The sequence below is a fragment of the Lissotriton vulgaris genome, chromosome 6 (assembly GCF_964263255.1).
Source record: "Lissotriton vulgaris chromosome 6, aLisVul1.2, whole genome shotgun sequence".
Classification (NCBI taxonomy): domain Eukaryota; kingdom Metazoa; phylum Chordata; class Amphibia; order Caudata; family Salamandridae; genus Lissotriton; species Lissotriton vulgaris.
The window spans coordinates 913,019,360-913,043,415 of NC_141694.1; the positions used below are offsets into that span (position 1 = coordinate 913,019,360).

General features: G+C 44.7%; 2 protein-coding genes across 2 annotated transcripts in view; one reads left to right on the forward strand and one right to left on the reverse strand.

The window, feature by feature from the left end:
- RGS7 (regulator of G protein signaling 7) overlaps positions 1 to 24,056 on the forward strand; it is a 2,226,031-nt gene that overhangs the window by 706,611 nt on the left and 1,495,364 nt on the right. The gene's annotated exons all lie outside the window — the stretch shown is intronic.
- Positions 2,406 to 16,285, reverse strand: LOC147708154 (uncharacterized). The gene is made up of 2 exons (XM_086925104.1): positions 14,900 to 16,285; positions 2,406 to 2,444 (listed from the first exon to the last, which is right to left on the reverse strand). Exons 1-2 carry the CDS (start codon positions 16,283 to 16,285, stop codon positions 2,406 to 2,408), a joined length of 1,425 nt encoding a protein of 474 aa, XP_086781230.1.

Here is a 24,056-nt window from a genome sequence, read left to right on the forward strand (position 1 = left end):
TACTGTGCCCTCATTCAATGTGAAATAATCCTCCACCTTTTCTCTAAGGCCCTCTCGGAAGACCTGATAAACTAATGCACCCGATGGGAATCTCCATGTGAACGGCTGCAGGTACGGAGCCGGGATGTGTATGTTAGCCATCACAGGAGCATGATCAGAGAATGTGCGCGGGAGGTGTTCTACGCTAGCCACGTGGGCGTGGATGTCCTTCGACATGAGCCAGTAATCCAGCCGTGACCACGATTGCCTATGGTGTGTGATGCAAGTGCCTGTCCTGTCCGTGGGATGCATCTCTCTCCATGTGTCCACCAAATGTGGACACATGCATAATATCCCTTAGCACCTGAGCAGCTCTAGGTTGATGTTCGCGAGCCTCCCCAGAGTAGCGTCACCGGCATAAACGATTGTATCTTCTAGACATCATAGAAGAATTCAGGACTATCTGAGTTAGGGCCATATACATTTACAATCACCGTAGGGGGTGCCATGGAGCGTGCTGTGTAGTAGGATAAACCTGCCCTACTTGTCAAGTATGGTTGTATACGTTTTCCATGGGATCCCCTTAGGGATGAGTACAGCAACCCCTCTAGAGTAGGACGAGTAGCCCGCCGCAACAATCACACCTCACTGTGCATTCCTTAGGGCATCTGCCACACCCTCACGCAAATGGGTTTCTTGCAACAAGCAGATGTCTATCTCTCTTCTCAACAGGTACGATTGTATCAACCTCACCTTCCGCCTATCATTGAGACCTCTCAAATTCCAGGTTAAACATTTAAGTGTCGCCATTCGTACAGCATTGTCAGACAAAAACATTAGAATCAGGCATCTACAGCACCCACATAATAGTGTAGGTGCGTTGTCGGCCCAGTCCACTGAGTCTCCGGATGCATATGTGGCAGTGCAATGTGAGTTAATTCTAACTAGGAAAACTGAACCAATCTCCCCCTCCCCTCCCACACCAACCCCCAATCAGGTTGTGACCCTACCCTCCCCATCCCTCCCCCCAAACAATTGTTTAACGAGATTTGTGAACACTCTGGAGTCTTCCCCGAGGGGTACATGAGTCAGTCAGCTATACTCCCCTGCACTCATGGCAGGGTGGGCGAATATGAGACACGCAGACTATTACCTGCACCCGGCCCACCTATGTAGTTTCAGTGTGCTGGGCAATCGCGCACCCAGCCAATGACACATTAAAGTACTAAGAATCAACTGGGTCATGAACCATGGGGGGGAGGAGGGCAACGTCCCACCCCCCCTCCACCCATCCACACATCAGGCATCAATGGTAGTCACTTATCTGATCTTGCAATGCGTCCGTGCTTCTCAAGTTCATTCAATATCACTAAGGTGTCCGTCCTGCCGAGAGTCCGGCACCGCCTCACGCTGTTTATGCTCTTTGGCCATTTGTTTCACGTAAGCAAGGGCAGCCTTGGCGTCCGTGAAGAACATGGGCTTACTGTGACCCTGTATTCTGAGTTTTGCAGGGTATATTTACGCGTAGCGGGTGCCAATCTGTTGGAAAATGTTCTTAGCAGGGATAAATTCCCTGCGTGCGTTTTGGACTTGCAGTGTGAAATCTGGATAAAAGGCGATGTTGTTGCCTTTATATTGTATATCGCCCTTTTCCCTGGCGAGCTTCAAGATGGTGTCTCAATCCCTGTAGTTGAGCACTCTCGCCATTATTGGTTGCGCCGGAGCACCCGGCTTTGGCCACGGGCCAAGGGACCTGTGCGCGCGCTCTATGAGGAACATCGTCAACAGGTCTGGTCCAAAGAGTTCTTCCATTATCTCCTCTATGTATTTTTCCATGTTCTGTATGTCTGTGGACTCTGCAATTCCCGTAATGCGTACGTTGTTCCTGCGTGACCTCGCTTCCAAATCTTCGTTCTTTTGTTTGATTAGTTGGAGTACACCCTCCATGCCACGCAGTTTTTTTGTCTAATACTGTCTGACTTTCTTCCGTTTCAGTGACTCTCATCTCAAGCACACTGACCCGGCCCTCCTGTTTGTCCATTCGCTGAGTGATGTGATCCATTCGTTCAGCCAGGTAGTCCATCTTGGTGTCTAGACCTTGCAGGCTGGTCTTTAAATCCCTGAACATGGAGCGAATATCGTCTTCAGGCGGTGTTGATGCCGCGAGGCCCGTGGCCTGGTCCTTTGGGCCACCATCAGTTTCTCCAGTCTTGTTCATTTTCTTGTCGAAGGTTATCTTCGGCTGCCACGTTTCAGGCTTACCCATCTTCACGCCAGGCACCCAGTCTCCAGGCCACAGAGCACCTGTTCAGAGGTGTATTGCGACACACCCCTTCTAGCACAACCAGGTCGTCTTTCCGGGGTTGGTGCCTATGGACTGTAGCCCGCGTTCCAGCCACCAGCTCTCCCACCGTATGTGCGTGGGGCTATCTACACTTTTTCACCAGTTCTTCCGGGGGTGCCGCCTATCAAAAGGTGCAACCAGAGCTATAGCAATATAGTAGCACAGAAGGGCCCCTACCAGGGAACTGTGCCATTCATATGTATCCTGTAGTTGTGTTTTGCGACCGGCCCCCCAATATTTCAGTGGATCGCAACAGCCTGCTCAGCTAGATATGTCCAATCGTTGCAAGGTCACGCAATATATGCAGCTGTTTGCGCGTGCATCAGTCTGCCTCTTGCACGCTCCGTATTCTCAGGCCCTATTTGGGATAGACCAGATCTCGGGGGTCCGGCCGCAGCGCAAGCCTCAGCGCAGTGGGGCAATGTGGGACACCACATGCATGTAGTTCCAAATTCAACGACATCTGTGCGTACCTGGTGCTGTGCACCGCACCAAACTGCAGTGTTTAATGCCCCTGCCGAGGCACCAGAAACCCCCCAGCTCGTGCTGCCTTCAATGTCGCCTTAAGTTCTGGGGCCGCCCGTCGTGTTTTCAGACCAACACTGCCACGGCAGTCTCCAGCCAATCCTGTCTAGTCCCGTGCTCCGGAATGTTCATATAAGACTGCGAAATGGCGGCTGGACCCTCCTTCCACCAACAAAGCCACACATCCTCGGGGGGGGGAATCCTCAGCCACCCCTCTCCTTACTTGTTGTCCAGCCGCCGAGCTCCGGTCGTCCGGCAGCACGGTAGGGCCGCCCCTCCAGGCGGTCCGATCACGGAGCGAGCCCCAGCAGTCGGCCACCGGTCCGCGACAATCTGCGGCGTCCACCTCAGGTGCCCCGTCATGTCTCAGGGCCCGCCGCCCCTTCACAGCACTTCAAATTGCGTAGCCTTCTTGGCCCCCTCTTCCGGAGCGTCTGGTTGCGAGCCGGGATCTTTCTGATTCCCCCGCCTACGGCCGCTCTATCCCCAGGCGCGGTCCGCCACGGATCCTACCAGTCTCCGGACGCCGCCAAACTCTAGGGCCCGGCCTAGCCGCCACAACACAGGCCTCAGGTTACAGCAGGAATCGGGCACAACCGCACCTGCAGCGGACAGCTGGGCGCGCGACTCGCCTCCAAAAGCACCTCAGGATATCGTGTGCACTGCTTAGGCCAGGTTAGGGTCGGTCCGGCGTGTCATTTGGTCGGATTATGAGCGGATTTTACAATCGGCCGGCGGAGCTGCTCTAGCAAGCAGCCATTCCGCAGCTCAGCCAAGCCACGCCCCTCCCAATGGTCACGTGTTACTTATTGGTAAATGTGGGTGTTAAATTGTCACTAATGGTGCACAAACCTCTCTTCTTTCTGTGCCTCTCGTGCCTCTTTCTGCATTTCTCTTGCATTTTTCTGCACCTTTCTTCCTCTTTCTGCACCTCACTGTCTTCTTCCTGCACTCCACTTGCTTATTTCTACACTTCTCTTGCCCCTTCTGCACCTCACTTGCCTCTTTCAGCACCTCTGTTGCTTTTTTCTGCAGATCTCTTGCCTCTTTCTGCACTTCTCTTGCCTCTTTCTGCACCTCTCTTGCTTCTTTCTGTACCTCACTTGCCTCTTTCTGCACCTCTTGCTTCTTTCTACACCTCTCTAGCCTCTTTCTGCTCCTCTCTTGTCTCTGTGCACTTCCCTTGCCTTCTTCTGTACCTCTCTTGCCTCTTTCTGCTTCTCAATTGCCTCTTTCTGCACATCACTCTCTTCCTTCTGCCCCTCTCTTGCCTCTTTCTGCATTTCTCTTGCCTCTTTCTGCACTTTTCAAGCCTTTTTCTGTACCTCTCTTGCCTCTTTCTGCACCTCAAATGCCTCTCTTTACTTCTCTTGCCTCTTCCTATACCTCTCTTTACTCTTTCTGCATCTCTATTGAGTCTTTTTGCACATCTATTGGCTTGTCCTGCAACCATTTTGCTTCTTTCTGCACTTCTCTTGCCTCTTTCTGCACCCTTCTTGTCTCTTTCAGCACCTCTGTGGCTTCTTTCTGCACTTCTCTTACTTCTTTTTGCACCCTCTTGCCTCGTTCTGTGCCCCTGTGCCTCTTTGTGCACCTCTCAAACTACTTTCTGCACCTCTGTTGGTTCTTTCTGCACTGCTCTTGCTTCTTTCTGCACCTCTTTTACAAATTTCTGCATCCCTCTTGCCTCTTTCTGTACCCCTCTTCCCACTTTCTGCACCTCTCTTGCCTGTTTCTATAACTCTTTTGCCTCTTTCTTTACCTCTCTTGCTTCTTTCAGCACTTCTATTGATTCTTTCTGTACCCTTCTTCCCTGTTTTTGCATCATTCCTGCCTTTTTCTGTTGTTCTCTTGCAATTTTCTGGACCCCTCTTCCCACTTTCTGCACCTCTCTTGCCTCTGTCTGCACACATGTTCCCTCTTTCTTCATCCCTGTTGTCTCTTTCTGCACTTGTCTTCCCTCTTTCTGCACCTCCCTTGCTTCCTTCTGTATCTTCCTTCCCTTTTTTTACATCCTCATGTGTCTTTCTGCTGATCTCTTGCAATTTTCTGTACCTCTCTTGCCTCTTTCTGCACCTCACTTGCCTCTTTCTACACTTCTTTCAGCAATTTTCTTGCCTCTTTCTGCACTTTTCTTGCTTGTTTCTGTACCTCTCTTGCATATTTCTGCACCTTTGTTTCCTCTTTCTGCACCTCACTTGCTTCTTTCTGCACCCCCCTTTTTTCTTTCTGCACCTGTGTTCCCTCTTTCTGTACGTTTCCTGCCTGTTTCTGTCTCTCTTTTGCCTCTTTCTGTACCTCTATTGCTTCCTCTTTCTCCACCCTTTGCGCCTCTTTCAGCACCTCTGTTGCTTCTTTCTGCACTTCTCTTCCTTCTTTCTGCACCCTCCTGCCTCTCTCTGTACTTGTCTTGCCTCTTTGTGCACCTCTCCTACGTTTTTCTGCACCCCTCTTGCCTCTTTCTGTATATCTGTTGGTTCTTTCTACACTGCTCTTGCTTCTTTCCGCACCTTACTTGCCTCTTTCTGCACTTCTCTGGCTTCTTTCTATATCACTGTTGCTTCTTTCAGCAATTCTAGTGCCTCTTTCTACACGTCTCTTCCTTCTTTCTGTACCCTTTCTGCCTCTTTTTGTACCTTTTTTGCCTCTTTGTGCACCTCTCCTACTTCTTTCTGCACCCCTCTTGCCTCTGTTTTCACCTCTGTGGGTTCTTTCTGCACTTCTCTTGCTTCTTTCGGCATCTCACTTGCCTCTTTCCGCACTTCTCTTGTTTCTTTCTACACCACTGTTGCTTCTTTCAGTAATTCTCTTGCCTCTTTCTACACTTCTCTAGCAGGTTTCTGTAATTCTCTTGTGTCTTTCTGTACCTCTGTTGCCTCTTTCTGCACCTCACTTGCTTCTCTCGGTACGCCTATTGCCTCTTTCGAAACCCCTTTTCCCTCTTTCTGCTCCTCTCTTGTCTCTTTTTGCACCCCTGTTCCCTCTTTCTGCACCTTTTCTGACTGTTTCTGTACCTCTCTTGCTTCTTTCTGTACCTCTTTCTGCACTTCTCTTGCTTCTTTCTATACCACTGTTGCTTCTTTCAGCAATTCTAGTGCCTCTTTCTATATTTCTCTTCCTTCTTTCTGTACCCTTCCTGCCTCTTTTTGTACCTTTCTTGCCTCTTTGTGCACCTCCCCTACCTCTTTCTGCACCCCTCTTGCCTCTGTTTGCACCTCTATTGGTTCTTTCTGCACTTCTCTTGCTTCTTTCTGCATCTCACTTGCCTCTTTCTGCACTTCTCTTGTTTCTTTCTACACCTCTGTAGCTTCTTTCAGTAATTCTCTTGCCTCTTTCTACACTTCTCTAGCAGGTGTTTGCAGTTCTCTTGTGTCTTTCTGTACCTTTGTTGCCTCTTTCTGCACCTCACTTGCTTCTCACGGTACCCCTCTTGATTCTTTCTAAACCCCTCTTCCCTCTTTCTGCTCCTCTCTTGTCTCTTTGTGCACCCCTGTTCCCTCTTTCTGCAACTTTTCTGCCTGTTTCTGTACCTCTCTTGCTTCTTTCTGTACCTCTGTTGTTTCTTTCTGAACTTCTCTTGTCTCTTTCGGTACCCTTTGTGCCACTTTTAGCACCTCTGTTGCTTCTTTCTGCACTTCTCTTGCTTCTTTCTGCACCCCATCCTGCATCTTTCTGTACCCCTTTTGCCTCTTTTTGCACCTCTCCTGCCTATACCCGCACCTCTCTTGCCATTTTCTGCAGTTCTCTTGCCTCTTTCTGCACCTCTTTTGCTTCTTTATGCACTTTTCTAGCCTCTTTCTGTACCCCTCCTGCCTCTTTCTGCACCTCTGTTGGCTCTTAATGCACTGCTCTTGCTTCTTTCTGCACTTCTGACTTAAAGTTAGTTTTAACCCCCCTGCCCTATTATGTGCGAGGGCCCTACGAGGGAGATCATGCGAATCACAGGGGTACCCCAACATACAGTGTACCGTAGTGTATGTAGGTGTTTTCACTGTATTCTAAGTGTCTTCCAGCTTAGCACTTGCTCCCGGCCTGGTGAGTCAGAGTTAGTTAACACCAGTACTAGTCAGCAAAAAGTTGGGGGCACAGGATGACTTCGCAACAAGGCCTCTTAGGCACCTCTGTTGGTTCTTTCTGCATGTCTAATGCTTCTTTCTGCACCTTTTTTCATATTTCTGGACTTCTGTTGCATCTTTCTGTATTTCTCTTGCTTCTTTCTGCACCTTTCTTCCTCATTCTGCGCATGTCCTACCTCTGAGGCATAGTTAGAAATTATCATTTAAAAATCCAATGAAATTCACTGAAAAAAACATAGGTTTTAGGGACGTTATAGTTCGAAATGCCTTAAAAAATACTTTGAAATCTACTGAAAAAACCATATGTTTCAGGGACTTTATAATTAGAAATTAGGATTTAAAAAACCTTAGAAATTCACTAAAAAAAAGCATAGGTTTCAGAGACGTTATAGTTAGAAATTAGCATTTAAAACTATAGGTATTTTAGGGATGTTATAGTTAGTTGGACTTTTCAGTGGTAAATAACCAGAGAAATTCGGCTGTTATAGTTAGTAGAGCTAACTTTAACACGCGCCCAGCAATGCACTCCTGCTGATGTCACATATTACACCACTCATGACATGCTCAGTGACATCACTGGTGACACCACAGATGACATCTCAAATGACATCACTGATGACATCATCCATGTGATCATCTGATGCACCTTCTCACACACTAAAAAAAACGTTTGTAGGGACTGGTAGCCCGATGTGCCTTTGCTATGTCTCAAGATATGTGCTCCAGTGGATTTTGAGTAATTTAGGTTAAAAAAAAAATATATATATCTATAAGCGCGCCCCAGTACGCGCACCGGGGCGCGAACCAGCGCGCTACGCGAGTTTGCCCGCGGAAACCTGATTGGCTCTCGGGTGTCTGTAAACATTCCAAACAGTCCGGAGCGGCCGCCATCTTGTGTCTCGGTAGGATCGAGACACATGAGGTGGCAAAAACAAAGGGGGAAATGACCATAAGGAGGCAGAGTAGACCCCCCTGACCCCCTAGGTTTGATGTGGGGGCTATAAAAGGGCCCCGCGGGTCAAAAAAAAAAAATTTGATTTGCGCGGGGGGAGCGCCCGGTACGCGCACCAGGGAGCGGACCGGGGAGCGTACCATGGGGAAGAAAAGAATGACAGAGTTTTTAAAAAATGTAGCCTTTTTTATAAATTGGAGGTAGTTCTAAAAAGAACTGTTTTTTTCTTCTTTTATTGTTTTATATTTTTTTAATGTTTTTTTGAACATTTTGTACTTTTTTTGGCTTTATGAACTATTTTATATTTTTTTGTTATTTTTATGGGGAGAAGCAAAAAACAGGGAATTGAAAACGGCTCAACTGGAGCAAAAAAAAAATCATGAAAAAATTATGGATTTTTGGGGCATTTGTGGTTGTCACCAGCACGGTTGATGAGCGTTATGCTTTGCTCACCATAGGTGATGGTCTTACCACAAAAAATACAAGTGATCTTGTATTGCCCAAACTTTGGTTGAATGTTTGGGACCATCTCCCTTGTCTCTGGTCCCGATGGAGTGGGTTGCTTTCGTTTGGAGGTGCTGGGTGAAGATTGGGGAGGGTTGCTGGTCAGTTCTCTCACCTCTGCCGCAGCATAGTTGTTGGGATGCTTGCGCTGCATGTGCCGAATCATGGTGTTATTGCCAAATAAGTATTTCTTAATAGGGTTCCCCCTTGAAAGTTCAATGAAACAGATTTGGCAAGTCACCTTTGGCGCATTCACTTTCTTCTTGCCCTCTGGGATGGAAAAAAACTCCCATACAATGTGCTGCTTTAGCCTATACGGGGTGTTATCTTCTGGCAGCCAGCTCCTCCTCCCCTCCTTCTCCTCCTCCTCCTCCTCCTCTTCTTCATCTCCACCACTGTGGTGTTGTGGTGGTCCTCTTGGTGGTGGTGGTGGTGGTGAAGATGTTCCAGCTGCTGCTGCTACTGTAGCCATTTTAAAGTACAAAATATTAGTCACAGATCTCCAAACAGGTCTTCCTCAGTCAAAGGACAAAGTCAGAATAAGGAAAAAAGGTGGGGGCTTTCATCATTTGGAAAAAAAACTGCCCTGAACCAATGAAAAGTGTTATTTTCAGGTCACATGACCCGGGCTTTCATCATTTGGAAACCAAAACTGTTCTGCACCAATAAAAAGTGTTTTTTCAGGTCACATGACCTGACGCGCTTACGCTACGCACCCCCGGGGCGCGCCGCGTAAGCACGTCGGATGCTTACGCTGCGCGATCGTATTCGCTCGAGTGCTTCCGGGTGCGCTTACGCGGTGCGTATCACGCGGACGAGGCTACGCGATACGTCACGATGATGTTTTCGTTCGCGGCAATAGCGCTAACGGGACGCTCACCGGTGCGCGCCCCGGGGCGCACCGGAAAACTGCGCTTTCCGGTGCGCTCACCGGGGCGCGCACCGGGAGCGCTCCAGGGCAAAAAAATTTAAAAGAATAAACAAAATAGTATTATATAAATATACAATATAGGATTCATTATAAAAAATATGACATTTCATAGGTTTGAGGCCCTATATATAGTTAGGAATTAGCATTTAAAAAACCTATGAAATTCACTGAAAAAAACATAGGTTTCACACCTGTTATAGTTAGGAATTAGCATTTAAAAAACCTATGAAATTCACTGAAAAAAGCATAGGTTTCACACCAGTTATAGTTAGGAATTAGCATTTAAAAAGCCTATTAAATTCACTGAAAAAACCATAGGTTTCACACCAGTTATAGTTAGCTGGAAATTTTACTGACATAAAACAATTGAATTCCAACGTTATAGTTAGTTGGACTCACTATAACAAGCGCGCCTGCAATGCACTGCTGATGACGTCACATATTACATCACTCATGACATCGTCAGTGACATCACTTATGACATCACTTATGACACCATCCTTGTGACAGAGTGACAGACCTCCTTTTAGTGTAATGTAACCCTTGAAACACATATTCAAAAATAGAAACTAACATTTAAAAAAAAATGGAGATACCCATACCAGTTACACCAACCAATTCAGTAATTCCACCATCTATATACACATCCACTCATTCACCAACAGTTCTATATAGTCACTCATACATATACTCACTCATCATATGTAGTGATACATCTATACATCCTGTTACACACCGACAGTCATCCAAAAGTTACTCACACACATACTCACACATGCAAATAAACTATTGAACATCCATTTATTTGCATATACAACTATACACACACTACCTCCTACTTCTAAGGAAACTTACACATACTTACTCTCTTAAACAATCACTTATAGAAACACATACTTATTTAAACAGGAACTCTTACAATCTCTTACTCTCACATATACTCCCTTATATACATCAAAACTCACATACACTAGATTAAAATATATGTTGTTTAATAAAGACAATAGTGAGACACTCATTCACTCACTAACACACACATATACACACTCATCCACCCATACTGTCCTGCACATATACTGTCTTCAAAACCCATACAAAACAGTGAGTCAGTCACCAACCCATGCAGCTACTTATACACAAAGTGAAACACTGATATATATATTTCAATATTTAAAAGTTACTCGATAATATATGAATTCAATAAAATACACTTAATAAGGCAGTTAACCAATCATTTTTTTTTAAAAAAAACATCAATTTACACACTTATTTAACCATTTATTCTTCCATCAACCTTTACAAATACAAATATAAAAACATATAAATTTTTCAGAAAGACACACATTCACTGGCTGGTGTCATCAGTGATGTCATGAGTGATGTCACCACAACATTCTATTGCCAATAACTTTGGCGTCGATTGATGAATCTTCTTGAAATTTTTCAAACCTTTGGCCAGCTCAGTTCCGCTCCTTCCCTGAAAGTTTGGGGGTGATTGGTGAAGCGGGGGCCGAGAAAAAAGGTGGGTCCCAAAACACCGTTTCCCCATGCAATTTCTCATAGGACCATTAGCCTCGGCTACAGCTCGAACGGCTGAACAAAATTATAACAAATTTGGCAGAGAGGCAGTCCTCAGTTCCGACTTGTGCCTTTGGCATATCTGGTGTCAATCTGTTCCGTAGTTTCTTTGAAAATTACGGTTAAAATAATTTATATATCTATGGGTGCGGAGGATCCGCGGATTGTGCGAGGATTGGCCTCGTAGGATAAGCGCACCGTTCTGATCACGCGTTGAATTCTAATTGGCTGTCTAGCGGTTGTAAACATTCAAAACCAGGAACTGTTGGCAGCCATTTTGTGCCTCGGTAGAAGTAAGGGTGAAGAAGTCTGTGAAATATGTTGGCAAAACGTGAACAGGGGCAGGTTAGATACACCCTGACCCCCTAGGCCTGCTCAGTGGGTGATATAGGGACCCGTAGGGCAAAAAAAGTAAGAACATTTTTTTACAAAAAAAGTCGCGAGATGCGCGTATGATCCGCGCATTCGGTCACTGAAAAAAACGAAGCATGTATTTTTGAGATATATATCGAGCTTATGTGTATAGATGTTGGGTGGTTCTACAAAGAGCTCTTGTGTTTATTGAGAGATTTTAGTAATTACAAGAAAGTACCGATGCAGAGTCTAAAGTTCATGAGGAAGACTCGATTTCCTTCATCTGTAAAATGTACACTATCTCTTTAATAGATGCCATGCATAGTTAAACGCAGATTGTTGTAGTATATGGACACTATTCTATAGTCTGGTAGAAAAGTAGAAATATTTATTCACATTTTTATTCACTTATCTGCGCAGATCAGGTGTTCCAGTCTTCCCCTATCTCGACGACTGGTTGTTGAAGGCAGGCTTGCCCCAGACAGTTGTCTCCCACCTCCAGACTACGGTCGACCTCTTGCACCTGCTGGGGTTGTCCATCAACGTGCCAAAGTCGCACCTATGCCCCTCTCAGAAGCTCCTCTTCATCAGAGCAGTTTTGGACTCGGCGAAGTTTTGGGTTTTTTCACTACGAACAGCGGGTTTGGGATATTTAGGCTCTGATTCTAATCTTTTATCCTGGGTCTCGGTCAGGTTGACGCTGCAGCTCCTGGGGCTGAAGGCCTCCTGTATCCTAGTGATGTATCACGCAAGGTGGCATGTGAATAAATATAAACATAGGCCACGCAGTTTGCGTATCGTAATGCAAAAATTTCAGGGGGTGGTGCTTCCCGGGGTTTGAGGGGGGTCGTTGAAGCCCACATACTTGTAATGTTGTGAGGGGGGTTGGGCGCGAAAGTGGTGCAAGGGGGTTGTAAATCTGGTACACAGTGTTTTGTTTTACTTTGCTTTCCTTTCTGTGATGTAGAAGATCCTGGGTAAATATAAAGGTTTTTGTACAGCCAGTAACTTTTAACAGTACCCCCAAACAGCTTTCTGCCTGTTACCAGAGTAACAGTTCATGGAACACTTATGTGAGCACAGAGGTTAAAGGTTCACCACACTATGTTGTTAATGAGTTAGCCCCAGAATTATTCTTCAAATTATAAATAACATTTCTATTGATGACTGCTACCCCCACAAAAAACAGACGTATGTACTTTTTTTATTACCTTTTATTAAAACAATAACTGGAACTATAACTAAAAGATAACAATACAATGAATAACTATAACTATAACTAACAAAACAATATAATAAACAACATATAATATGGAGTCCAAAAGAAGTATTGTAGTTAATCTGCAAAACAAAAACGAAAATTAGATTGATGTGACTAAATGAGGTCAAACATTACAAGTCAAAGTAACACTTGAGAATATTAATATTTTTTAAATGTTTGCAGTGTGCCTGAAGCGCTGCCACTGGCATTGTACATGCAGACTTTGGTCCACCCTTTTTATAACTTTTTGCAGTTATATAACGTCCTACATCTGTTATTCATCTCCTACTTTCTCCTTTCAAATTCTCTTGTAAAGACACAAACCACAATTAAAAGGAACATATTTTGCATACTTTTAATAAAGCATTTTTACACAATGCATAGTGACACCATATTTATTGAATGTTTTGAAATTAATTTTCACAAGTCTTAAAAAAGGTGAATGCAAGAAAAGTTACTTGCCGCATATGCAAGACTGCTTTCAAGAGGAGACCCCAATAAAGAGGACCGGTGTGGAACTGCAAGTAGGCTAAAGCACTTGCAGACTAAGAATCCTGTCAACTTTGCAAGGGAAGAGTTAAGGAGATTGAGAGAGGCTCCTCCTGCTTCATGAGGAGGCCCAAGTACCAGTGGAGCAACACCGTCAACCTCTACTGCACAGCCTAATATTCGTCCCCAATTTGGAACCCTTTAAGAAAAAAGTAAGAAGGTTGGGAGCTCTGTATGCCATCCTAATACCTAATCATCCTTTAGTTATTCAGAGATCTACTCTGTATCAGACCTATCCGTTCAAGTGTGAATTTGAGATTATCTGCCACCGAAAAACCCCTCAAGTACTTATATCCGTTACTTTTTAACTTCGTCGAGTAGTCGTATTGTGAGTATTTACCTTAAAGTTGTCCATTAAAAATTTGTGAATCTCTCTGGCTTCATACAACTAGTTCATGCCATATTTGAGACATCTGTTAAATGAACTGGAACAGGAGGATATACTTTCTTCAATGCTGGTAACTTGCTGCTGACTTATGTAACATTGTGGTAATTGAAAAAAGAGTTAAAATGTATATGTTGTACATATGTCCAAGCTTAATTTTAATGTTCATAAAAACAATTGTTCTCAATAGGATTGGGGATGAAAAGTAATCATCAGAGGTTATATTTGGATAGCAAAATAGGAAATAGTATTGCATTATACAAATGTTAGGCAGAGATTGGTCACTCACTTGTTAATGTTAATGTTAATGTTAGGCTGCATTTATAAAGCGCACTGACACCGGAGGTTTCCTGGCGCTGAGATTGAAATTGGGGTAGGAAAGAGAGCTAGTGGGAGTTCGAGAAGAGCCAGGTCTTTAGGCCCCTCCTGAAACTCAGCAAGGTGTCAGAGGTTTTGATGTGTAGGGGGATGGAGATCCACAGCTTGGGTGCCAGGAAGGTGAATCTCCGGCCACCCAGTTTTTTTTAACTTGATCGCTGGGGAGGTGAGAAGGTGAAGATGGGCAGAACGGAGGTTGCGAGTCGGGCAGTGTGGATTAATGAGGGATTTCAGGAAGGCCGGGCATTTGGTATGCAGGGCTTTGTAGATTAGGCATCCAATTTTGAAGGCGGCCCTTTGTTCAACGGGCAGCCAGTGCAGCTTGGCCAGAAGGGGTCTAGCAGATTGCCATTTGGGGACATTACAGATGAGTCTTGCTGCCTGGTTCTGCACCATCTGGAGGCGGTGGAGCCGGGACCTGGGTAGGCCCCAGTAAAGGGATTTGGAGAAGTCGAGGCGGGAAAGGACAAGGGAAATAACGATTTGCACCAAGGCCTCGTGGGAAAGCAGGTGAGAAATTTTTCGAATTTTGCATAGCTGGAACATGCTAGCAGAGATGATGGCTCCGACGTGGGTTTTAAGGGAGAGGTCATTGTCAATGGTGACACCCAGGCTTTTTACTGCACTCGACGGAGTAGGGGCAGTGCCCAGCTCGGCTGGCCAGAATTGAGGTCCCCAGTGTGCAGAGCTAGTGCCAGGCAGGATAAGTTCGGTTTTTTCTAGATTTAATTTAAGCTGGTTAGAGATCATCCATTGTTGGATGTGCAGCATTACTGCCTGGAAATTAGATGCCGCATCCGGGGTGTCTAAAGGAAAGATGATCTGCATGTCATCTGCGTAGTTGAGGACAGTGCAGTTCCAGTTACTGAGTGAGTGAATTAGCGGGCGGAGGTATAAATTAAAAAGTAAAGGTGAGAGGGAGGATCCCTGGGGCACTCCACAGGTGGTGGGTACCTGGGTTGCAGTGAAGGGGCCTAGGTGGACTGTTTGCACTCTGCCAGAAAGGAAGGACTTAATCCAATCCTGTGCGGGGCCCTGGATGCCTGCTTGTCCGACACGGTGGAGGAGAATGTCATGGTCCACCGTGTCGAACGCGGCCAAGAGATCCAGAAGGACAAGTGCCTGTGGGGGCCCTCTATCGGCATTCTCCCGAAGAGTGTCGATGACTTTTAGAATGACTGCCTCGGTAGAATGAGCTGGCCTGAAGCCTGCCTGGTTAGGTACCAGGAAACCAGAGCTTTCTATGAATGCCGATAGACAAGTTGTCACATGGGCCTCCAACAGTTTAGAAGGATAAGGTAAAAGGGAGATGGGCCTGTAATTGGCGGGGTTGGCAGGGTCGGCTCCGGCTTTTTTTAGGAGGGGAACCAGTATGGCCTGTTTGAACACAGAGGGGACCGTACCAGTACTTAGGGAGGTGTTCAGGAGGGGAAGAATACTGTTGGGTAAAGCTGAGAAAACTGCCCTAAGGACCGGGGGGGGACAACAGTCCTTGGGAGAACCTGATTTAATACGAGTTGTAAGCTCGGTAAGGGTACTGGGAGTAATAGCTGGGAACTGAGTGAAGGTGAAGGGGTTGAGAGGGGAGGAGTCTGAGGGACTAGAGGGAATGGACGGAGAGATTGCGTTCTTGATGTCAGCGATTTTCTGGACAAAATAAGTATTGAGCGCATTGCAAGTGTCTTGGGTTGGAGCCTGGGAGGGAAGAATTCTTTGATCAGAAGAGAAATCATTCATGATTTTAAAGATTTCTTTGGATTTGTTAGAGGCTGAGTTGATTCTTTCGGAGATATGTGAAGCCTTAGCTTTCATGATAGCACTTTTGTATTCATTGCGGGCCTTCACATACTCCGCGCGGTCCTCCGTGGAGTAACCCCGTCTCCATTTGCGTTCAAGGTGGCGTAACTTCAATTTTTGAGCTTTAAGTTCCTCAGAAAACCAGCGGTGGGAGTTACCACACCTCGTGTGAGCGAATCTGGTAAGAGGGGCGAATTTGTCGCTGGCCGCTTGCAGCCAGGTGGAAATTGCACCTTCCATAGAATCGATACCGGATGCTAGGTTGATGGTGGGGCAGGTGTTAGCTGCAAAGTCGAGAAACCCCTGGGCATCATAGGAGTTCCATTTGCGACATTGTCCACCAGGAAGGGTAGGGGCCTTGATGCTCCCTTTAATGGTGATGGTAACCTTTATCAGGTGATGATCTGACCAGAGACAGGGGGAAATGTTGGGGCGGGACAGGGCAAGGTTGTGGGTCCAGACGTGATCAAGAATATGGCCTTTGGAGTGGGTAGGTAAGGTAATGTGTTGTGCATGGTTCAGACTGGTCAGGGTTTCGAAGAGCTCCGTAGCATGAGGCCCTGCAAGGTCGCTGTCGTACCAATAATTGAAATCGCCAAATATGGCGATTCTCGAGTTGTGCGTAAGCAGGCCAGCTACCTGTTCACTCAAGGATAGAGGAAAAGATGGCATTGACAGGGGGGGACGATAGAGTAGTACAAGTGCAAGGGCACCACCTCCAGTTTCCAGACTGATGACTATGTTATCTGTCCCAGGTAGAGTAAGTGAGGCGGAGGTGAGAAATCTGAATTTTTTATGAATGATAGCCGCTACTCCGCCTCCAGGGCGGTTCAAAGGGCGGTTGACATTGAGGATGTAATAGTCTGGAGGGAGGGCAGCTAAGATGTCAGGATGGGAGTCCGGAGTGAGCCATGTCTCGGTGAGTAACAATACATCAGGTCTATCCGTGGTGAGCAAGAGGAATAGGTCAAGCTGATGTTTCACCATGGAGCGAGTGTTAAGGTAGAATACTCGGAGATGTGTATCAGTGCTTGATACCTGTGGGAGCACTGTAGAGTGGGAGTGGTTGGTACTATGGTCAGTTCGGGTATGAGGGCCCGGTGGATGTTTAGAGATGTCTAGGAGCGCAGTGCGTTCAGACACACCTGGTGGAACCGGAGGGGTAGGATGCTGCAGTTCCCTAAGTGCAGTTGCTGAGTAGGTGGTGAGTTGGCTTCATTCACAAACTCCTGGGCTTGATCTGATAGAACCCTTTTGGACTTCCATGATCTAGAAATTCAGAAACAAATAGCAAGGATAATTAAAAGACAAGTTTACAAAAAAACCCACAAAAAAACGTTTTTACTTTGTATCTGAAGTACAGGCTGAAAACATGTAATGAGCATGAAAATGAGAAATGGGTTTCAGAAAGAAATGTCTATAAGATTATCACAATGCAGATGTATATTTTATAAAAGTATTTATAGAAGCAGGAAAAATTATAACTCATACATTGTTCGATTTTAAATCATATATTTGGGCAATAAAATTGGGAGGACATGCTTTTTTTACGTTTAGTTGATTTCAAAATGCCTACGAATTCTAATAAAACATGACAATAACACAGTTATCCGTCTGCAAACACATGAAATACACAAGTGCTTATCTCAGAATGGTTTTCGATCATGAAATGTTGAAGACAAACCTTATAACTCCATTAGGTCCATTGCAATTTTCGGCTGATAACATATGGAGAGCAGTCAGTGGATCTGGTGTGTCCAGTTGTTCACCACCATGTGGTATAGTGTATGGGCAGGACAGCTTGTGGCGACCAGTACGTCTCATGGTTGAGATATCTGTATGAATAGAACAAGGGGCAAATGAAGTTTAAGGTTATTAAAAAACACGGAGAGCGTGCTAAAATACAACATTGACCAATCAATTACATGTGCAGTGCATGGGGAGGAAGCAGCACGTGACGCACTACTTAAAAAAATATATGCGGCAGGATTAAGTGATTTGCTCAGAAACATTGCCTACCAAGGCAAAATATTTAAGTTATAAGACCTGGAAACAGTGCTAAAATACACTTTTGCCGAAAACATTACTTTTGCATTGCATGGGGCACATGACGCACTACTTACACGAGAAAAACTACATCATATTCACTTGAACAGCACGTAGCACACTGCTGTAGGAGCGGCCACGTGGCGCTTGGCAAATTGAACAAACGCACAAGAAATTAAGTGATTTGCACAAAAACTAAAGTTAGAAAGTCAACTTTAACGATATAAAAGAGCAGGAAAGCGTGCTTAAAAGCAGCATTGCCAAATCGAACATAAATTTGCATTTACGCGGTATTTAAAGATCGTTCCGATTAATTAATTTAATTACTCTTAAAAAAGTGCTCACCTACGAAGAAGTGGATACGAACACTCTCAATGGCTGTGACTGCGGAATAGAAAAAGTTCAAGAAGGTTGGCAGCTTATAAATGCTTTGCAGAAGGATGATTGGTTGAGCATGATGTCACTGAGTGTGAGAGCTGTGATTGGGCATGTTGTAATTGAGCATGCGCAAATAAAATGAAATACGTTAGGGGTACATAGCCAGACGGTGGGATGCATTGTGCGCATGCATAACATTAACACGCATGCGCTATCACAAACATGCTTGCGCAAAGTGAAGGCAACTCCTACGGGGTACATACATAGATGGAGTTGCGGAAGTCCCCGTGGTCTTTAAGTGGCTTCAGGAGGGGGGCTTTGCAGCCCCCCTCCATAAAATATTAATATATAATTAGCCATGCCCCGGGGGCTGGGGACCCCTGTGCCCGGAAATGGGCACGGGAGGGGGCCACGTGGCCCACATCCCATAAAAAAATTGAATACGTGTACTCCGCTTATTGTCATTGTACCATAAGCGCACCCTTCCGATCACGCGCTGAAGGCTAATTGGCTGTCAAGTGGATGTCAACATTCGAAACTTGAAACTGTTGGCAGCCATTTTATGTCTCGGTACAAGGGAGGCTGAAGAAGCGTGTGAAATGTGTGTTTAAAACGGGAAAAGGGGGAGGGTAGACACAGCCTGATCATCTAGGTCTCCTCAGGGGGTCCCACAAGGTCTCCCAGTGCCCCAGTGATGTCATTTGTGATGTTATCAGTGATGTCATCAGTGATGTCACTGACCATGTCATGAATAATGTAATATGTGACATCATCAGCAGTGGATTGCGGGCGCGCAAGTTATAGTTAGTAGAACTAACTATAACAGGGGAGAATTTCAATGGTTTTATACGAGTGAAATGTCCAGCTAACTATAACACCCCTGAAACCTATGGTTTTTTCAGTGAATATATATACACACACACACACACACACACATATATATATATATATATATATATATATATATATATATATATACATATATATATATATATATTCACTGAAAAAACCATAGGTTATAGGCCATATATAGTTAGGAATTTGCATTTACAAAACCTTGAAAATTCAATGAAAAAACCATTGGTTATAGAACATATATAGTTAGGAATTTGCATTTACAAAACCTTATTTTACTCGCATAAAACCATTGAAATTCCATATATAGTTAGATGCGCTAACTATATATCGCGCACCCGCAATCCACTGCTGATGATGTCACATATTACATCATTCATGACATGGTCAGTGACATCACTGATGACATCACTGATGACATCTCAAATGACATCACTGATGACATCACTGATGACATATCAAATGACATCACTGATGATATCATTCATGTGATAATACGATGAACCTCTTCAGACTCTAATATAACCTTAGATACAATCAGTGTAAACAGACACTCACAGACTGTCACTCATTCATGGAGTTACTCACACAACTAGTCAGTCATGCAAACAATCAATCACACCTCCATTTCCTCAACTATACAGTTATACAAACTTTACTTATTCAAACATATACTAACACATATTTTCTCTCTTATACAATCACTGATACAAGTTGTCAATGATCCATGCAACCACTGACACATTCACTAGCTCTTATACAGTTATTTATATATGTCAGCTCTCACATGTACTGTGTTTTACATATGTACTTACTTTGACATGTAGCACTGAGATATCCATTCACTCACCAATACACTCATGCACACAGTCAACCACCCATACAGCTGTTTCCACATGCAATTTTGAACCCATACATCTAGTGAATCAGCTGTTCACACATCTATGCACAGAGTCACACACCTCCCAGCCACTCACACACATACTCAGTCTCCCATACAAATACTTGGGCAACCAATCAATAACCCATATAGTTACTCATATAGCTACTGATCAACACATGCAGCAGTTTACAGAACAACAGATATAATAATGCACAAATTAATACAGTTTAATCACTAACCCATGCACTCAGTGAGACACATTTAATCACTCCCTCATACAATCAGTCATGCACCTACTAAATCCTTCATTCAGACATTTATACATCCACTCATTCTTCAATATGTAAGACATATTTTAACTTTACAGAAACATACAGTCACTGGATGTTGTCATCAGTGATGTCATTTGAGATGTCATCAGTGATGTCATCAGTGATGTCACTGACCATGTCATGAATGATGTAATATGTGACATCATCAGCAGTGGATTGCGGGTGCGCGATATATAGTTAGCGCATCTAACTATATATGGAATTTCAATGGTTTTATGCGAGTAAAATAAGGTTTTGTAAATGCAAATTCCTAACTATATATGTTCTATAACCAATGGTTTTTTCATTGAATTTTCAAGGTTTTGTAAATGCAAATTCCTAACTATATATGGCCTATAACCTATGGTTTTTTCAGTGAATTTCATTGGTTTTTTAATAGCAAATATCAAAAGCTGTAAAATGTCAAGTACGTGATAGGTAAAAACGTTTTCGTGTTTATGCACGCTGATGTGCTTTGAACGCTGCCCCCCTCCCCTCTTTTCTCTTAGTAGTACTCTCTCTTTGCAGATAGTGAAGAGTAGTTAACGCAGGCCTTTACCCCCGTTGTAATCCGTCGTGCCTGCTTGTCTCTCCATTTGATTGATTGTTATCCAAGCATTTACTGTTTTACAATTGATTCTCTTTGGTTCATTCTCTATTTACAAACAAGCACAAAGTCGCAATACTCTGTTTAGTCTTTGCAGATAGTGAAAAATCGTGAAAAATAATGTAAAAAAATAAAAGTAATCGAGCAAAATCAGTAGGCCACTAATTGGATCTCTTTTTGACCTCGCTAAAATAGAAATATTAGGAACAACCCTTCATGAGAAATACGAAAATAGTGAGATGAACTGAGCTCCACACCATGAGGGCTGCAAGACAGCTCGGCTCCGTCACCCACCCCGCCCAAAATAACGACAAACCCTATGCAAATATTAAAAATATAGACAACACACCAGCAAAGAAACAGGGTAAAACCTTTTATTAAATAACTATTTACATAACTATTTTATACTTTTTATTGCCCGATCCGGCTAGCTCAATCGATCGAGCATGAAACTCATGCACTCTGATAGCAAGCGTTGCTACTGATGCTATGCAGACCAAAACTGGTTTTCAGTTTGTACATTTTTCTAGATTTTTCCATCCAAGGTTGGTTGACTTTGTAGAACGATGGCTTCAGATTTTCAACATACGGTGTGGTGGCGCGGACTGGGAGGGGGCGCTTCGCTCCTGCCCCCTCCCCAAGTAAGATTTTCATACGTGAAAGTACGTTAATGGTTTTGGTCCCTGAGTTGCTTCAATGTCACTGCCATTCTCAAATGGCATAAGTTCTGGATGTTGGGTGCCATAGTTCAGAGTTCTGAGCAGCGCTTGTAACACTGTCTGAAGCTTATTTCCACCTACTGCAGCTTCACTATTCTCAAAGTAAGTGAGTGGACCTGACTGCATTTGAAAACAATGTGATATGTTACCTTCCTAAACCGCTTGACGGAGGCCCCCGAGGGGCGGTGTGATGGCCATGGACTCGGAGAAGACGCTTGGCTCCGACCCCCTCCCCAAGTCTTATAGCACCGGTGTAGCCTGAGATCGCCCCCGACATAGGCGGCCGGCTCCCGGGGTCCGGCGGAACTTTTTGCCTTTTGATGACTCTTCTATTCTGGACCTTGTCCCACAATCCGTTTGACCTGAAGACACGCTGTAGTGGGGCGCCCCTTTACCGTTTTAGTTGCCATTCCGCCTGCTTTTGCTACACTGTGCCTCTTCCGCCATTCAGCTGTTTACCGCCCGCTCTTGCAACTACAGCGTCTCGCTCACCATGTAGTTGAGTTGCTCCCGCTCTTGCGATGCAACGATAAGCGACTGCCACAGGACTCTCAAAATGGCGGCCGGCTCTTCAGATTTGGGCGTGGTCCACTAAAATGGCCCTGGGACACCTTGGAACTCGGACGCTTCCCTGATAGGGCTTGGGTCCCATTCTCGAAAGCGTCCCCTCAGCCGTGAAGATTCTACAAAAGTCTTGGGGGCCCCCGACTCCCGCAGGCTTCTGGTGGGGAGCGGCTGCCATGTTTGCTCGTGGAATGGCCACGACGGACCTACGAGATGGTAGTGCTCTCATGCTGACGCCAGCTTTAGTCTGAAACATCCAGAAACACTGTAGACTACCAATTCGATCAGTTCCGGTAGCGCCCCAACATGACCCGGTAGAGAAGAACTTGCCCTCCCCTCTTTGACTGATGGTTCTTGTTGCCTGTCCCCTCTGTTGTCATTTTACAGAACTTTTTGGACTGCTGAAAGGGGTTGTGTTCCGAACGCTGGTTGGTGGAGACATTTTGACTATATTCTTGACCTACGTTGTCGCGTAATGCGTTATATGACACGCCGCGTTAGCGCACCCGGAAGTGATCCGGGGCGCGGCGCGCAGCGCGTAACGTAAGCATAACAGGTCATGTGACTTGTTAATAAAACTTTTTATTGGTTCATTTTACTTTTGTTATTTTAATAATGAAAAGCTTGGTCATATGACCTAAAAAATACGCTTTTTATTGATTTCGAACTTTTTTAAAAAAAACATATATGTTATAATATTCCAGGCTAATGTACTTTCCCCGAAAATTTACAACTGTCCTGCAAGTAAAATATATTCCTTTTTCGAGAAAAAGGGCGTTTCTTCGTTCCATGACGGAGCCGTTGAGTAAAAGAGACTCGGCCTGCTGTCTTAGTCGCCGATACGCCTGATTATCAGATTCTTATCGATCACTTTATGTTGCAGGAGTGGAAAACACAACTGCCCTTGACCATTTATCTTTACTGCGTTCCTACATATTATACCTTTTATCCGTCATGTAATTGGACTGCTTTATTTCACTTGCCTTTTACTGATTCGAAAACAGTGACTAAAAGTAAAAACTTTACCAATGTAAATACTACTACCATGTTTTGTTTTAAAAACCTTTATTGGGAAAATGTCAGTATACAAATACGGGCCTATAACCACGTGGGCCGGCCACGGAGCAAACTGAAATCGTATATGATGAGGAGACATTTACATTATAGAGGAACGTAACGAACGAGCCATTAGGTTGCAAGAACTAAGGTGTATAACAGTTGCGGAATCGGTGGACGTACATTTTGTAATTAAAATACGACAGGGCCACTTACAAAAAAGTTATGTAGATATACATTTGCGTGCAAGTACCATGGGTGACGTTAATTCGAACTTTCAATAGTACAGTAATCAATAACACATCAGAACTTAATATGAATAGGGATGTCGAAATATTCAATCAATTCTCGTCCCCGCCCGCCATGAGCATCAAAACTGCATTCATATCTCGTGATATCAAGGTTGTTCAACCAGTACACAACAATGAGTTACGAGTCCCATTTATACCGGCGCCATTTTGGGCGAGGCCGGGCAGGTCCAAGATATAGTCAAAATGTCTCCACCAACCATCGGCCAGACCAGAACCCCTTTCGGCCCTTTATGCTACAAGATGGTGTCTTCCATTCAGAAAATATTGTTGGCAGCATTTTGAAAGGAAACATAAACAGCCGTTCTCCTAGTGAGTCTCACCTTGTTACATTTAGGAAGAATGTTGAAGAGTAGTATGTGGAAAATCTGAAGCCATTTTTCTACAAACTCTCAATCAGCCTTGGATGGAAAAAAAAATCCTGAAGAATGTACAAACTGAAAACCAATTTTTGTCTGTATAGCATCAACAGCAACGCTTGAGTCAGCTTTGTGTCAAGCCGCCATTTTGATTCAATCAATAACGTCCCCCTGCACACATTCAGGGACCTGGTCATGTCTTCAGATGAAACGGATTGTGGGACAAGAAGCAAAAAGGAAAAGGAAAAAAGTTCCGTCGGACCTCGGGAGCCGGCCGCCTATGTCATGTGCGACCTTTGGCCACACCAGGGCAATAGTGAAGCTGCAGCAGGTGCAAATAAGCTTCAGACAGTCTTA

What these genes read in the sequence shown, in the direction of transcription:
- LOC147708154 (XM_086925104.1), bottom strand. Translation starts at nt 16,285, where the DNA reads ATGCCATCTTTTCCTCTATCCTTGAGTGAACAGGTAGCTGGCCTGCTT. An exon ending in TCTTGGCCGCGTTCGACACG is followed by an intron (nt 2,445 to 14,899) that starts GTGGACCATGAC and finishes ACCTTTTGATAG; the next exon opens with GCGGCACCCCCGGAAGAACT.